This window comes from Schistocerca serialis, chromosome 7 (assembly GCF_023864345.2).
Source record: "Schistocerca serialis cubense isolate TAMUIC-IGC-003099 chromosome 7, iqSchSeri2.2, whole genome shotgun sequence".
In the NCBI taxonomy this organism is placed as follows: Eukaryota; Metazoa; Arthropoda; class Insecta; order Orthoptera; family Acrididae; genus Schistocerca; species Schistocerca serialis.
The window spans coordinates 48,321,062-48,338,233 of NC_064644.1; the positions used below are offsets into that span (position 1 = coordinate 48,321,062).

The 17,172-nt window shown below is 44.0% G+C and overlaps 1 protein-coding gene across 1 annotated transcript in view; it reads right to left on the minus strand.

Annotated features, from left to right (window-relative positions):
* The window catches only part of LOC126412639 (insulin-like growth factor II), a 74,762-nt gene extending 57,933 nt beyond the window's left edge, over positions 1-16,829 (minus strand). The window contains exon 1 of the mRNA XM_050082320.1: positions 16,661-16,829. Within this exon, the coding sequence (XP_049938277.1) occupies positions 16,661-16,829 (169 nt within the window). The remainder of the gene's footprint in view (positions 1-16,660) is intronic.
* Between the last annotated feature and the right edge of the window lie 343 nt (positions 16,830-17,172).

Below are 17,172 nucleotides of genomic sequence, written 5' to 3' on the forward strand. Positions count from 1 at the left end.
GAATACACGCTTCCAATGTGCGTTCACCGCCATGTCGCAAAACACGAATGCGATCATCATGATGCTGTAAACAGAACCTGGATTCATCCGAAAAAGTGACGTTTTGCCATTCGTGCATCCAGGTTCGCCGTTGAGTACACCATCCTAGGCGCTCCTTTCTGTGATGCAGCGTCATGGGTAACCACAGCCATGGTGTCCGAGCTGATAGTCCATGCTGCTGCAAACGTCGTCGAACTGTTCGTGCAGATGGTTGTTGTCTTGCAAACGTCCCCATCTGCTGACTCAGGGATCGAGACGTGGCTGCACGATCCGCTACAACCGTGCGGACAAGAAGCCTGTCATCTCGACTGCTAGTGATACGAGGCCGTTGGGATCCAGCACGGTGTTCCGTATTACCCTCCTGAAGCCACCGATCCCATATTATGCTAACAATCACTGAATCTCGACCAACGCGAGCAGTAATGTCGCGATACGATAAACCGCAATCGCGATAGGCTACAATCCGACCTTTATCAAAGGCGGAAACGTGATGGTACGCATTTCTCCTCCTTACAAGAGGCATCACAACAACGTTTCACCAGGCAATGCTGGTCAACTGCTGTTTGTGTATGAGAAATCGGTTGGAAACTTTCTTCATGTCAGCACGTTGTTGGTGTCGCGACCGGCGCCAACCTTGTGTGAATGCTCTGAAAAGCTAATCACTTGATTATCACAGCATCTTCTTCCTGTCGGTTAAATTTCAAGTCTGCAACACGTCATCTTCGTGGTGTAGCAATTTTAATGGCCAGTAATGTAAATCCTCCTGGTTGTCACGACATATGACGGGCGATGATCATGTCTATGAAAAAATTATGGTGACGTACAATCTCTTTACGGTGAGGATGACGTCATGGGGACCCCTGATAACTCTGGTTACGAATCTGGATGTGGGCGATATTGGAAAGCATATTATGTAGAAAGAATGTGAGATGTGTATGTGGAAAGGAGCTGACGGTGGAATGTTGGTGTCTGGAGATAAGTGGAGTTACAATCTGGGCAAGTAAAATCTGGTTTAGAAGCTTCATTTGCAATGGGTTGGGTACGTTGCAGCTGGAAGGAAGGGTATATTTCATGTTGACGTCATGGTCTGGGAGGGGAAGGCGACTGAAATGAGGCTAGGAAAGGACGTAGATTGCTTGCAGTTGAAGGGAAGCTAATGCGACTTGATGAGGGTAGCTAATGCGACTTGATAAGGCACAGCTGCAGACCATACTGCACTCCTATCACACCGTTTGCTGTTATTAATATTTGACAGTGAAATGGACAGATTAAAGTAAGGTAGATAAACAGTCGAAATCGTAGCGGGCTTCGTTATGAGAGTAGGTGGCGGTTACACTGAAGTGGAATACAGTCTGCACAGCTAGGGAGATTTAGAGAGACAGCAGTTCGAAAGAAGGACTGTGGTAGAAAGTCTGACTATATCTTCAGCTGTGGAAGTAGGACGGAGGAAGTGGGTGGGGTGGATTAAGGATGATATGATTTGGTCTTATACTTAAGGGGGTATGTGGGATGCGGTTCATTGCATGTGTTAAAAGGCTGGAGGACTTTGCAGTCAGCACAATCGTTGTGGAGGTGATGAGATTTGCAATTGAGTAGGTGGATGGGTTATTATATTTATTTGTGTGGCTATCATTGTACCGCAGATCGCAGAGGCAACGGATCGCTTGGGATTGGGCTATAAATGGTTCGACTCTCTTTTGATTAAGTAACAGCGGTGCTGGTCACAAATGCTGGGATAGAACATCCTATAAATTTATGGATACATCAATGGCATCAAGGATGAGGTTTCAGCAATTTTACCTTCTGGTGATCTGAATTCGCTTTGCAGATAATTTGCTCAACTATTCAAGGCAAACTTCAGGTGTGCTGCACGTGTTTCGCTAAAACCAACAGCCAGACCCTATTTCTGTAGGGCTTGTCCTATACTGGTCGCAGCGCCCGATTTTTCAAGAAGAGGCTCCATTTCTTGCAAGACTTCAATACCTTCATCAACGGGACCACGCCCATCTTTTTCCTGAGAAAATTTCAAATAATACGCAGTCCCTCATAGACTCGATGCCACGGTGTGAGAAAAACACAGCGAAACTTGCTAGTGGTCAATATTTTTCTAACGTGGATCTATCCAAAGCGTACTTTCATTTACATTTAGATGTCCACCACAGGAATTTAATGGCAATCAACACATCATTTAGTCTCTATCGCTATATTAGACTGTCACTCGGCGTTGGAAGTGATCTGGCGATTTTTCAGCTATACATAAGAGCAATTGTTCTGGTATATACTCTGCTGTGCAGACAGTATTTAGATGTTAAAATAGTTAGCGGCACCTCTAAAAACGCAACTCGTTATCCTCGCCATTTATTTCAAACCCTAGAAGTCAGTGACTTTCCCTGCAATCATCAGAAGTGTGAGTTCATTAAACCACAGATCGAATACCTTGGTCACACGGTTAGCAAAAGAGGTCTTCATCCTTGCAATAAACATGTCAGAGCCATTATCCAGCTACCACAGCCTAAAACGTTAAAGTCCCTTTTGAAGAATAGTACTACCCAAATTTCATCATAAAGGGCTCACACACGTATTCTGAGAGGCGCATGAAAAGCTGGACCTGAGTACTAGATTGCTCATTGTCGCCTGCCAGTTGTCGTCATTTCAGTGAAACTGAAGAAAAGAATGGCTCTGAGCACTACGGAACTTAACATCTGAGGTTATGAGTCCCCTAGAACTTAGAACTACTTAAACCTAACTAACCTAAGGACAACACACACATCCATGCCCGATGCAGGTTTCGAACCCGCGACCGTATCAGTTGCGCGGTTCCGGACTGAAGCGCCTAGAAACGCTCGGCGACCGCGGCCGGCTGAAACTGAAGACATGAGCGGAAAAACGGGCTAACCCTCAGATATAAAAGCTTGGAAATAAGTGTTGCCAACTGTTGTTGGGCGCGGGAACTTCAAAACTGACATTGGTCTCACTGCAAAATATCCTAATGCGATATTTAGAAGTCAGACCATTTTCAATTTTGATAGTTCCCTCTCCCAGCAACAGATGGCAACACTTATCTCTAACCTTTCACATTTGAGGAGTGAAACTCCCCCGATTAAATTCTTTTATTGGATTTTGTGTAATTTATCGAAGCCGCCAAACAGTTAATTATTATGATTATATGACCGTGTGCTTAATGGATGAAAGGCTATCGGTTTTTCTGCTGTGGTTTCGGGGGTACTTCAACCGAGTGCGGCTGTTTTGCAACTGAATAGTGGAATGATTGAAAGTTTTTCTATTATCAAGGACCACAAAGGTTGCGATGTACAAACTGTATTGTATTTTCTACGAACACACAAATTCTGAGGCAGTTGCTACCTTCGCCTTACACGTCTAATTACAGTTATATCTTTTATTGGTTGCTGATTTTCAGTACTTCGTCACACGCAATGCTGATGGTTAACATTCACAACACTCCTCACTGCAATCCATGGTTGCTGCTGGCCGACGCGGTTGACGCGAAACACGTAATTCGGCACTTGTCACTTTCTGTTTCATATCACTCGCGAATCGGTATTAGTGAGCGTCAACCCCACGACGATCAGGGGGACGTGCTCACTCGGCATACTCCGGTGAATATTACCGTTTACAACTCACTCGACCACCATTCTTGCCTGTCTCTCCCGCACTACTTCTCACTCGACACACACTGGTACTACTCTGCGCACTCAACACTAATCTCACTGCCTCCTGCAGTGCTCGACAATCGACTCCTGTCTACTATCGACCTGGGCGTCGTATACTAGCATCTATGCTTGTGGGATCACGGATCCCTTACAGGGGTAGCCCGTTGTTCCGCGCATGTCTTCAAATAAACGTTTGCACTAGCTTGTTAGTTATTTCCTTCTTATCTAATTATTATTTATCTGTCTGTTGTTGTATCTGCTCGTGGCGGGCAACAATTCGTGCGTAATTGGCGACCAGTTTGTGCTCGGAACTAGTCTTTCGTGCACCGTACTGTATTCCACCCACGAACGCCTGACGAAAAAGCGTAGAAAATTTGTTTGTGACGTAGTTCTTGTATTTCCACTTTTTGATCCTTCAACGTCTCGCACTTGTTTGTCCAGGTGAATCCGCAACGCAACTAATAACGATTAAGAATTCTTATGACCTGACATAGGCGTTAGACAGAAAAGGTACTTCTTTCCACAAAACGGAAGAAATCTTGATACATGAAGAACGCAAAACTTTTCTATTTTTGCAGACATGGATAATTTTTGCTCGGAACATTGCATTTTTAAACGTCGTCCAAAGTTTCCAGCCGTTTGAGAAGACAAACTTATTGCGCAGGTGGCAATGAACCAGCCAGACTTACCAAGGAAATTTTTTGTGTAAATGTCTAACAGTAAATGCAGGCATGGAAGCCGTAGTTGCTGCGTGCGGGCCTCCGCAGCAGGTGCGGGGTTGACGTGTACGGCGAGAAACGTGTGAACGCAAACACTGTGCAACAATCGTCGGATGGGTCCAGGCTGGAGGGCATTCCTTGACTGATCCCGTCATTCTCGAAGGCACAGTGGTTCAATATAACTATGGATCTACCCTTGGGGGCCAGCTGGAGTGGCCGAGCGGTTCTAGCAGCTTCAGTCTGGAACCGCGCGACCGCTACGGTCGCAGGTTCGAATCCTGCCTCGGGCATGGATGTGTGTGCTGTCCTTAGGCTAGTTAGGTTGAAGTACCGGTGATCAAAAAGTCAGTATAAATTTAAAACTTAATAAACCACTGAATAATGTAGATAGATAGGTAAAACTTGACACACATGCTTGGAATGACATGGGGTTTTATTAGAACCAAAAAACAAACAACAAAGTATTGCTAGACGCGTGAAAGATCTCTTGCGCGTGTCGTTTGATGATGATCGTGTACTCAGCCGCCACTTTCGTCATGCTTGGCCTCCCAGGTCCCCAGACCTCAGTCCGTACGATTATTGGCTTTGGGGTTACCTGAAGTCGCAAGTGTATCGTGATCGACCGACATCTCTAGGGATGCTGAAAGACAACATCCGGCACCAATGCCTCACCATAACTCCGGACATGCTTTATAATGCTGTTCACAACATTATTCCCCGACTACAGCTATTGTTGAGGAATGACGGTGGACATATTGAGCATTTCCTGTAAATAACATCATCTTTGCTTTGTCTTACTTTGTTATGCTAATTATTGCTATTCTGATCAGATGATGCGCCATCTGTCGGACATTTTTCGAAAGTTTGTATTTTTTTGGTTCTAATAAAACCCCATGTCATTCCAAGTATGTGTGTGAATTTGTACCTCTCTATCTACATTTTTACGTGATTTATTCAGTTTTCAAATTTATACTGACATTTTGATCACCCAGTAGTTCTAAGTTCTAGGGGACTGATGACCTTAGAAGTCCCATGGTGCTCAGAGCCTTTTGAACCATTACCCTTGGGGAACATGTCCACCCCTACTGGCAGTTTGTTTTTCCTCAGCACAATGGCATGTACCAGCAGGACAATGCAGTTTGTCACACAGCTCGCAGTGTACGTGCGTGGTTAGAAGAGCGTCAGCAGGAGTTTACCGTACTTTCTGGCCGCTAAGCTACTCAGATTTGAACTCAATCGAAAATCTGAGGGACCACCTCAATCAGGCTGTTCGCACCATGGATCATCGACTGAGAAACCTAGCGCATTTGGCCACGACACTGAAGTCGGCATGGCACTACATCTGTGTCGGTGCATTTCAGAACTTCTGTGACTCTCTTCAGGAACGTCTCGCAGCGACGAGCGCTGCGGAAGTTGGTTATTCAGGCTTTCGGCAGGCCGCGACATTAAAGTGATCTGGCAGTGTGCCATTACCTTTCGTGAACCTCACGTTTTGTAATTAGATATCTCTCTAATTAAATATGAAATCCAATAAACACTTATTACTCAACATTAATTACTCCTGTACAGATCTACCGCTTAAGGAATTTCCTTTACTTACGATACATTATAGTATATAATCTCACAGCTTCTCCTTCGATTATGAATTAATTATTGAACACTACGCCAGCAATGCAGTTTCTTGACACTGTTTATCTGTGTTTCGCTCCGTTATGAAATAACTATTAATTTCTTATTTATTTTCTTTACTCAAGTGTTTTGCTACGAAATATTTCTTTAGATAGTAATCATCTGTAAGGGTAATGTTTCTTTCTTTAGTTGCAGGGCCGGTCAGAGTGGCCGAGCGGTTCTAGGCGCTACAGTCTGGAACCGCGCGACCGCTACGGTCGCAGGTTCGAATCCTGCCTCGGGCATGGATGTGTATGATGTCCTTAGGTTAGGTACGTTTACGTAGTTCTAAGTTCTAAGGGACTGATGACCTCAGAAGTTAAGTCCCATAGTTCTCAGAGCCATTTGGACCATATTTAGTTATTCTACGGTGGTAAAGCAATAATGTCTTTGCATTAAAATTTCTTTTACGAACTTATAATAATTTCGTCTCTTTGAATTAATTTCATTATTATTTTCCCTTTGGAACTCGAGTTATTTTAAAAGAAATGTTTTGTTAATTTTCAAATAATATTCGGGAATTCTCCTTTTTAATTGACGTTTCGAAAGTTTATCTTGAGTTTTTCTAATACATCAAAAATCGACGGCTGTGGACGTGTGCCAGCAATACTCTGTCTCCCAGTATAGGGATTTAAAATTAATTAAGATTCATAAAAGCATAAAATCTACCTGCCACCAACACTTTGGCTCTGGAGATATACAGTTTAAACAAATTTTTAAACAGATTTTGGCGAAACGCGTCCTCCTATTGTTTCCTGACTTTATGGACACTCACCACTAAAAACATTAAAGCAATGATAACACTGTGAAGCGCCTGCGTAAGTGGTTCCAATAGGCAACGACTTAACGTTCTGGTAATGATCATGAGAGGTTACCGGTGATCCACACTGTACGACCAACATGTAGTTTCGTTCCGAAATTTCCTAGTGCCTGTTTAACAAAAACGTTGAAAATTCAGTCACTATAGCTCAACGCAACCCCGCATTTATTCTCCACAACAATGGCGCAACGCACGGTCGTCTTGTTGCTGTGGTCTTCAGTGCAGAGACTGGTTTGATGCAGCTCTCCATGCTACTCTATCCTGTGCAAGCTTCTTCATCTCCCAGTACGTACTGCCACCTACATCCTTCTGAATCTGTTTAGTACATTACTCTCTTGGTCTCCCTCCACGATTTTTACCCTCCGCGGTGCCCTCCAATACTAACCTGCTGACCCCTCGATGCCTCAAAATATGCCCTACCAACCGATCCCTTCTTCTAGTCAATTAGTGCCACAAACTCCTCTTCTCCCCAATTCTATTCAATACCTCCTCATTAATTATGTGATCTACCCATCTAATCTTCAGCATTCGTCTGTAGCACCACATTTCGAAAGCTTCTATTCTCTTCTTGTTTAAACTATTTATCGTCCACGTTTCACTTCCATACATGGCTACACTCCATACAAATACTTTTAGAAACGACTTCCTGACACTTAAATCTTTGCTCGATGTTAACAAATTTCTCTTCTTCAGGAACGCTTTCCTTGCCATTGCCAGTCTACATTTTATATCCTCTCTACTTCGACCATCATCAGTTATTTTGCTCCCCAAATAGCAAAACTCGTTTACTACTTTAAGCGTCTCATTTCCTAATCTAATTCCTTCAGCATCGCCCGACTTAATTCGACTACATTCCATTATTCTCGTTTTGCTTTTGTTGATGTTCATCTTATTCCTCCTTTCAAGACACTGTCCATTCCGTTCAACTGCTCTTCCAAGTCCTTTGCTGTCTCTGATAGAATTACAATGTCATCGGAAAACCTCAATGTTTTTATTTCTTCTCTATGGATTTTAATACCTACTCCAAATTTTTCTTTTGTTTCTTTTACTGCTTGCTCAATATACAGATTGAATAACATCGGGAAGAAGCTACAACCCTGTCTCACTCCCTTCCCAACCACTGCTTCCCTTTCATGCCCCTCGACTCTTATAACTGCCACCTGGTTTCTGTACAAATTGTACATAGCCTTTCGCTCCCTGTATTTTACCAATGCCACCTTTAGAATTTCAAAGAGAGTATTCCAGTCAACATTGTCAAAAGCTTTCTCTAAGTCTACAAATGCTAGAAATGTAGGTTTGCCTTTCCTTAATCTTTCTTCTAAGATAAGTCGTAAGGTCAGTATTGCCTCACGTGTTCCAATATTTCTACGGAATCCAAACTGATCTTCCCCGAGGTCCGGCTTCTACCAGTTTTTCCATTCGTCTGTAAAGAATTCGCGTTAGTATTTTGCAGCTGTGACTTACTTAACTGATAGTTCGGTAATTTTCACATCTATCAACACCTGCTTTCTTTGGGATTGGAATTATTATATTCTTCTTGAAGTCTGAGGGTATTTCCCCTGTCTCATACATCTTGCTCACCAGATGGTAAAGTTTTGACAGGACTGGCTCTCCCAAGTCTGTCAGTAGTTTTAATGGAATGTTGTCTACACCCAGGGCCTTGTTTCGACTTAGGTCTTTCAGTGCTCTGTCAAACTCTTCACGCAGTATCATATCTCATATTTCATCTTCATCTACATGCTCTTCCATTTCCATAATATTGTCCTCAAGTACATCGCCCTTGTATAGACCCTCTATATACTCCTTCCACCTTTGTGCTTTCCCTTCTTTGCTTAGAACTGGGTTTCCATCTGAGCTCTTGATATTGATACAAGTGGCTCTCTTTTCTCCAAACGTCACTTTAATTTTCCTGTAGGCAGTATCTATCTTACCCCTAGTGATATGTGCCTCTACATCCTTACAATTGTCCTCTAGCCATCCTTGCTTAGCCATTTTGCACTTCCTGTCGATCTCATTTTTGAGACGTTTGTATTCCTTTTTGCCTGCTTCATTTACTGCATTTTTAAATTTTCTCCTTTCATTAATTAAATTCAATATCTCTTCTGTTACCCAAGGATTACTAGTAGCTCTCATCTTTTTACCTACTTGATCCTCTGCTTCTCTCAAAGCTACCCATTCTCCTTCTACTGTATTTCTTCCCCCCATTCTTGTCAATTGTTCCCTAATGCTCTCCCTGAAGCTCTCTACAACCTCTGGTTCTTTCAGTTTATCCAGGTTCCATCTCCTCAAATTCCCACCTTTTTGCAGTTTTTTCAGTTTTAATCTACAGTTCATAACCAATAGATTGTGGTCAGAGTCCACATCTGCTTCTGGAAATGTCTTATAATTTAAAACCTGGTTCCTGAATCTCTGTCTTACCATTATATAATCTATCTGATACCTTCTAGTATCTCCAGGGTTCTTCCATGTATACAACCTTCTTTCATGATTCTTGAACCGAGTATTAGCTATGATTAAGTTATGCTCTGTGCAAAATTCTACCAGGCGGCTTCCTCTTTCATTTCTTCTCCCCAATCCATATTCGCCTACTACGTATCCTTCTCTCCGTTTTCCTACTATCGAATCCAGTCACCCATGACTATTAAATTTTCGTCTCCCTTCACTATCTGACAAATTTCTTTTATCTCATCATACATTTCATCAATAACTTCGTCATCTGCGGAGCTAGTGGACATATATAGTTGTACTACTGTAATAGGCTTGGGCTTCGTATCTATCTTGATCACAATAATGCGTTCACTATGCTGTTTGTAGTAGCTTACCCACACTCCTATTTTTTTATTCATTATTAAACCTACTCCTGCGTTATCCCTATTTGATTTTGTATTTATAACCCTGTAGTACCTGACCAGAAGTCTTGTTCCTCCTGCCACCGAACTTCACTAATTCCCACTATATCGAAATGCAACTTATCCATTTCCCTTTTTAAATTTTCTAGCCTACCAGCCCGATTAAGGGATCTCATATTCGACGCTCCGATCCGTAGAACGCCAGATTTCTTTCTCTGATAACAGCCCGCATCTCGTGGTCGTGCGGTAGAGTTCTCGCTTCCCACGCCCGGGTTCCCGGGTTCGATTCCCGGCGGGGTCAGGGATTTTCTCTGCCTCGTGATGGCTGGGTGTTGTGTGCTGTCCTTAGGTTAGTTAGGTTTAAGTAGTTCTAAGTTCTAGGGGACTGATGACCATAGATGTTAAGTCCCATAGTGCTCAGAGCCATCTGATAACAACGTCCTCCTGGGTAGTCCCCGCCCGGAGATCCAACTGGAGGACTATTTTACCTCCGGAATATTTTACCCAAGAGGACGCCATCATCATTTAATAGTACAGTAAAGCTGCATGCCCTCGGGAAAAATTACGGCTGTAGTTTCCCCTTGCTTTCTGCCGTTCGCAATAGCAGAACAGCAAGGCCGTTTTAGTTAGTGTTACGGGGCCAGATCAGTCAATCATCCAGACTGTTGCCCCTGCAACTACTGAAAAGGCTTCAGGAACCACACGTTTGTCTGGCCTCTCAACCGGTACCCCTCCATTGTGGTTGCACCTACAGGGTGTTTCAAAAATGACCGGTATATTTGAAACGGCAATAAAAACTAAACGAGCAGCGATAGAAATACACTGTTTGTTGCAATATGCTTGGGACAACAGTACATTTTCAGGCAGACAAACTTTCGAAATTACAGTAGTTACAATTTTCAACAACAGATGGCGCTGCAAGTGATGTGAAAGATATAGAAGACAACGCAGTCTGTGGGTGCGCCATTCTGTACGTCGCCTTTCTGCTGTAAGCGTGTGCTGTTCACAACGTGCAAGTGTGCTGTAGACAACATGGTTTATTCCTTAGAACAGAGGATTTTTCTGGTGTTGGAATTCCACCGCCTAGAACACAGTGTTGTTGCAACAAGACGAAGTTTTCAACGGAGGTTTAATGTAACCAAAGGACCGAAAAGCGATACAATAAAGGATCTGTTTGAAAAATTTCAACGGACTGGGAACGTGACGGATGAACGTGCTGGAAAGGTAGGGCGACCGCGTACGGCAACCACAGAGGGCAACGCGCAGCTAGTGCAGCAGGTGATCCAACAGCGGCCTCGGGTTTCCGTTCGCCGTGTTGCAGCTGCGGTCCAAATGACGCCAACGTCCACGTATCGTCTCATGCACCAGAGTTTACACCTCTATCCATACAAAATTCAAACGCGGCAACCCCTCAGCGCCGCTACCATTGCTGCACGAGAGACATTCACTAACGATATAGTGCACAGGATTGATGACGGCGATATGCATGTGGGCAGCATTTGGTTTACTGACGAAGCTTATTTTTACCTGGACGGATTCGTCAATAAACAGAACTGGCGCATATGGGGAACCGAAAAGCCCCATGTTGCAGTCCCATCATCCCTGCATCCTCAAAAAGTACTGGTCTGGGCCGCCATTTCTTCCAAAGGAATCATTGGCCCATTTTTCCGATCCGAAACGATTACTGCATCACGCTATCTGGACATTCTTCGTGAATTTGTGGCGGTACAAACTGCCTCAGACGACACTGCGAACACCTCGTGGTTTATGCAAGATGGTGCCCGGCCACATCGCACGGCCGACGTCTTTAATTTCCTGAATGAATATTTCGATGATCGTGTGATTGCTTTGGGCTATCCGAAACATACAGGAGGCGGCGTGGATTGGCCTCCCTATTCGCCAGACATGAACCCCTGTGACTTCTTTCTGTGGGGACACTTGAAAGACCAGGTGTACCGCCAGAATCCAGAAACAATTGAACAGCTGAAGCAGTACATCTCATCTGCATGTGAAGCCATTCCGCCAGACACGTTGTCAAAGGTTTCGGGTAATTCCATTCAGAGACTACGCCATATTATTGCTACGCATGGTGGATATGTGGAAAATATCGTACTATAGAGTTTCCCAGACCGCAGCGCCATCTGTTGTTGAAAATTGTAACTACTGTAATTTCGAAAGTTTGTCTGCCTGAAAATGTACTGTTGTCCCAAGCATATTGCAACAAACGGTGTATTTCTATCGCTGCTCGTTTAGTTTTTATTGCCGTTTCAAATATACCGGTCATATTTGAAACACCCTGTACGTTACGGCTATCTGTATCGCTGAGATATGGAAGCCTCCCCACCAAGGGCAAGGTCATTAAATGAAATGCGAACATTTTAGTTTAGGCTTTATCGTGACTGTTATTGACATTAAATGAAACAACAAGTTTATTATTACCAGTCACCGTTTTATTTATTTCCACGACTCGTTTCAAAGGTTTAAACTTCCATCATCGGGTGGATTTACATTAGTTAGTATGACATTTGCGTGCGTGTTGTGTAACGATTTTTTGGAGGAACTTGTGGCACTGTGGTCACAGGTTCCTTTCGCTGTCATAACACATCACATGTATCCTCCAAAAAATCGTAACACAACACACACACAAATGTAATACTAACTAATGTAAATCCACCCGATGATGGAGGTTTAAACCTTTGAAACGAGTCGTGGAAATAAATAAAACGGTGACTGATAACAGTAAACTTGTTTCATTTAATGTACAGAAATCCTCCAAATAACACAGCTAACAGTAGATTCTCTGAGAGTACGCTAACCACATGTACAAAATTTCAACAGTATTCAGTTACATCTGTGCTTGCTAAACAAGAAGACTAGCTAGAAAATAAGGTACAATCCAGATCAGCATTTGACCTTAAGTACAATGACGTACCTTAAGTGCTTCATGTTAGTGCAATTCTCACTATACAATATTTCTGTCATCCAACAAACTAATTAAATCCACTTTTTACCATTACGTAGTCAGATCTCCCCAACTAGCCATTCAATTATTCTCAGTAGGCATCACTAGACAGAATTTCAATGGTGGAAACTCGAAAAGTTAAACCGATCAACTATCTCGAGCCGGTATTAAGTACTGAGGCTATACCACCACGGCAAGTTCCACCGCTGCGCTGCAAATATCCGTACTACACGTTATTGTAACCGTCATCTCGTCGCCTATGCTGAGAACGCCCCAATGCGAACAAAAAAAATGAAGTGAAAACAACGTGTAACTGCTCCTGTTCGCTTGGTCTGGACGAGGCTTCATGAATTTAATTATCAGAAAACGCTTAACTTCACTCTTTCCTAACTCCGGCAGAGAATCATTCACCCACTATAAAAGTACGTTCCAGTATTCCATGTTTGGGCCAAACAGATGGAAATCGTTAGGTGCGAGCTCCAGGCTGTATGGTGAATGAGGGAGAACACTATAATGAAGTTCTGTAAGTTCCTCTCATGTCCGCAGACTTATATGACGCCTTGGGCCTTCATGAAGCAGGAGTTCGTTTCCATTTTTGTGGCAACGAACACGCTCAAGTTGTTTCTTCAGTTTCTTGACGGTAGCACAACACACTTCAGAGTTGATCGTTGGACCATGAGGGACGACATCAAACAGAACAACTCCTTCATAGTCCCAGGAGACCGTCGCCATAGCTTTACCGACTATGGTGCGGATTCGAACTTTTTCTTCGGAGGACAAGTGACGTGGCGCCACACCGTGAATTGCCATTTTGTTTCCAGTTCTAAGTGAGGAACGCAAGTTTCATCGCCTGTGAGGATGTTCTGCAAAAAATTGTCACGATAAGCCTCTCAACGCGCACGCAGTTCCACGTAGAAGGGCCCCCCTTGCTCTGTATAGTCTTCTGTTAGGCCACGAGGAATCCTATAGACACACACCTTTAAGTACTCCAGGTGGTCGAAGAGTGTGTCAGCACTGCCAACAGAGGCGCACACTTTAGCAATAAACAGTGACGTGTCTGATTCAATCCAGCATTGCAGGAATCACAGCTGCCATGTAGGAGATCGGACAGGTTTGGGTGATCTTGTTGCGATGATGACAGACGCCTCGGTCAACGACTCACCGTGCTTTTGTTCACTGCCAGGTCTACCTAGATATTAGGCCAGCGCCTACGAATATCTGTGATGCTCTGGTTTTCCACGGAAAAGTACTCAATGATAGCCCTCTCCTTTGGACCCACCTCCAGTACAGACTCCATTCTAAAGGTTACTCATAGAGCCGCAACCTATCGGAACTTCATGAAACTATGGGAGATGTAATGGGAATATTCCGTGATGTCCCAAAAAAAATTCCACATATTTACAACCGAAACTGGACGAGAAAAATAGTGTATTGCATTACTTATTGATGGCAGTGTCTCACCCATGGCAAATAAATGGCCACTTTTACAACTAGGCGCTGGTGTGTCACAGGGCCCTGTAGTTAATACTGAGCACAGTCTGCCGACTTCTTGCAAGATAGATTCGGTGAGGAAAATACCTGAGCTAATACTTATCTTCCTGCTGAGCTCAGGGAAAGCCAAGCTGTTGAGCTTTGCTGCTTATGCTTTTTCCCCACTGTGTGAAAGTGAGTTGCATTCACGTGACGCAAAGCCCCGGTGGTATGAGGGACTTTTTCCAGCAACTTGATAGAAAGGAGGTTACTGAGCACTCTTAGAGATACTGTTGAGAATAGGTGGTGAGGAGCAATTTTTCTGAAAGGTAAACTTGGAAAGACACCACATTGGTGGGCTAAAAAAATCAGTCATCAGCCCCCTAGAACTTAGAACTACTTAAACTTAACTAACCCAAGGAAATCACACACATCCATGCCCGAGGCAGGATTCGAACCTGCGACCGTAGCGGTCTCGCGGTTCCAGACTGAAGCGCCTAGAACCGCTCGGCCAAACCGGCCGGCAAAAATCAGTTACTGAGGTTTGTAGACTCTCGTACATACTACTCCAGCCCGATATGTTGGTATTCCACCAATTCGTCTCAATGAAGGGAGTGCACACGTGTAACAACACAACACAGGATGTTCATGTTCTACGTGGGCCCAGTCGGTAGTTTGGCCCAAATATGATAGAGATGTTATTAATGCAGCGGAGCGTTGTCTCCATGCGGGCATACAGGCCCGCCGAGTAAGGTGGCGTAAGGCGGTCGCATTGAACGGAGGTTATGTTGACAAGTAGGGTTCCGTAGCCTAGAAGAATGGTGAATAGCATGTTGCATTGGGATCCGGAATAGAACCACCCTGCTTTCGGGAACAAATGTGTTGTTTTACTACTTGGGCGCCCCTCGTAGGAAAGGCGATTAACAAGTAACGAAATGTTTTAGGGAATACCGAATTGGTACTTCGAGTTCCGTTGAATTCTTGTTACTCACAAGGGAACCTCCCTATCGCACCCCCCTCAGATTTAGTTATAAGTTGGCACAGTGGATAGGCCTTGAAAAACTAAACACAGATCAATCGAGAAAACAGGAAGACGTTGTGTGGAATTATGAAAAAAATAAGCAAAATACAAAAACTGAGTAGTCCATGCGCAAGATAGGCAACATCAAGGATTGTGTGAGCTTAGGACCGCCGTGGTCCCCAGGTTAGCGTGAACAGCTGCTGGAGGAGAGGTCCTTGGTTCAAGGCTTCCCTCGAGTGAAAACTTTTATTTTTTACACATCCTATACAGGACAGAAGGATCAGGCATTGTACAATTTTAGTGTGGGAGTAGACGTGATTACCATTCCTCCAGGTTGTACACCTCTTGTGCAACCATTAGATGTGTGTGGTTTTCGGCAAGTGAAATACTTTGTGAAAAGATACTACGATTTTGCGAAGCTGCACAGGTACACAGAGCAGTATTGTTTACGTGATCGTGAGTCAATTATCAAAGTTCAGGCACTCACACATAATCAACTTCGCTCTCCAATATTCCAGGTCATGTTCAGATTTGCTTGGTCATACGCTTATGCAGGATTTGACGGTCTACACACGGAAACATTTGAAAACGTTAAAAACATATGTTTTGACAGAGCACAAGGAAAACTGTGCGACTGTGAAACTGTTGCATTCATTTGTTGCAGTTAATGCGACAAACTCTTTTGTTTTCATCATTTTTTTTGGGAGTGATTATCACATCCACAAGAAAACCTAAATGGGGCAAAGTAGTAGAATCTTTTTACCCATTCGCCAAGTGTACAAGTTAGGTGGGTCGACAACATATTCCTGTCATGTGACGCACATGCCGTCACCAGTGTCGTATATAATGTATCAGACGTGTTTTCCTGTGGAGGAATCGGTTGACCTTTGACCTTGCGATCAAATGTTTTCTGTTCCCATTGGACAGGCACGTCCTTTCGTCTACTAATCGCACGGTTTTGCGGTGCGGTCGCAAAACATAGACACTAAACTTATTACAGTGAACAGAGACGTCAATGAACGAACGGACAGATCATAACTTTGCGAAAATAAAGAAAGTAAACTCTTCACTCGAGGGAAGACTTGAACCAAGGACCTCGCGATCGGCAGCTGCTCACGCTAACCACGGGACCACGGCGCTTTTAACCTCAGAGTGTCCTTGATGTTGCCTATCTTGCGCATGGACTACTCAGTTTGTATATTTTGCTTATTTATTTCATAGTTCCACACAATTTCTTCCTGTTTTCTCGATTGATCTGTGTTCAGTTTTTCAAGGCCTATCCACTGTGCCAACTTATAACTAAATCTGAGGGGGGTGCGTTGGGGAGGTTCCCTTGTCAGTAATCAATAAATGCGACTTGTAACAGTCTACTTGCAATTTCCACCGCCTGAGCTACTCCCGTCAGCCACTGCGTCGCTATGTCTCGGTGGTGTGTACTCACGCTGGTGCGGCGGGGGTGGGTCGTTGAAGCCGCCGCGGTCCCTGCAGAGCAGGCTCAGCGTCTCGGCCAGCTCTCGGCCGCAGACGCGCAGCCTCTGCTCGGCCGCCGCCCGGGGGCAGAGGAGGGCACTGGCGCAGGCCACGCACAACACGGCCAGCAGCGTGCGCATGCGGAGTCGTCAGCTGCAGCAGGGCGAGCGAGGGCTCCGGGGTCCTGAGCTTACTGAAAATTACAAAAAAAAAATGTCAGTATTGCTTCATAACAGAATGCAAGAAGTTGTGGTGAATAATTCAACCTCTGTTAAAAACAGAAAAAAAATTGGTGACTAGGCAGCAATCTAGATGGATGTCCCACAAGATTCAATTCTGGGTCTACTCATACGTGTGAAAGCCCTTCCATTTAGCATTCATAAAGCAAAACTGGTACATTTTTTAGCCGATACGGAATAAATTCCATTACAGAGGAAGCAACGGAAGACATTGCTAATGGCGCTTTGCAAGAAATTGTTACAC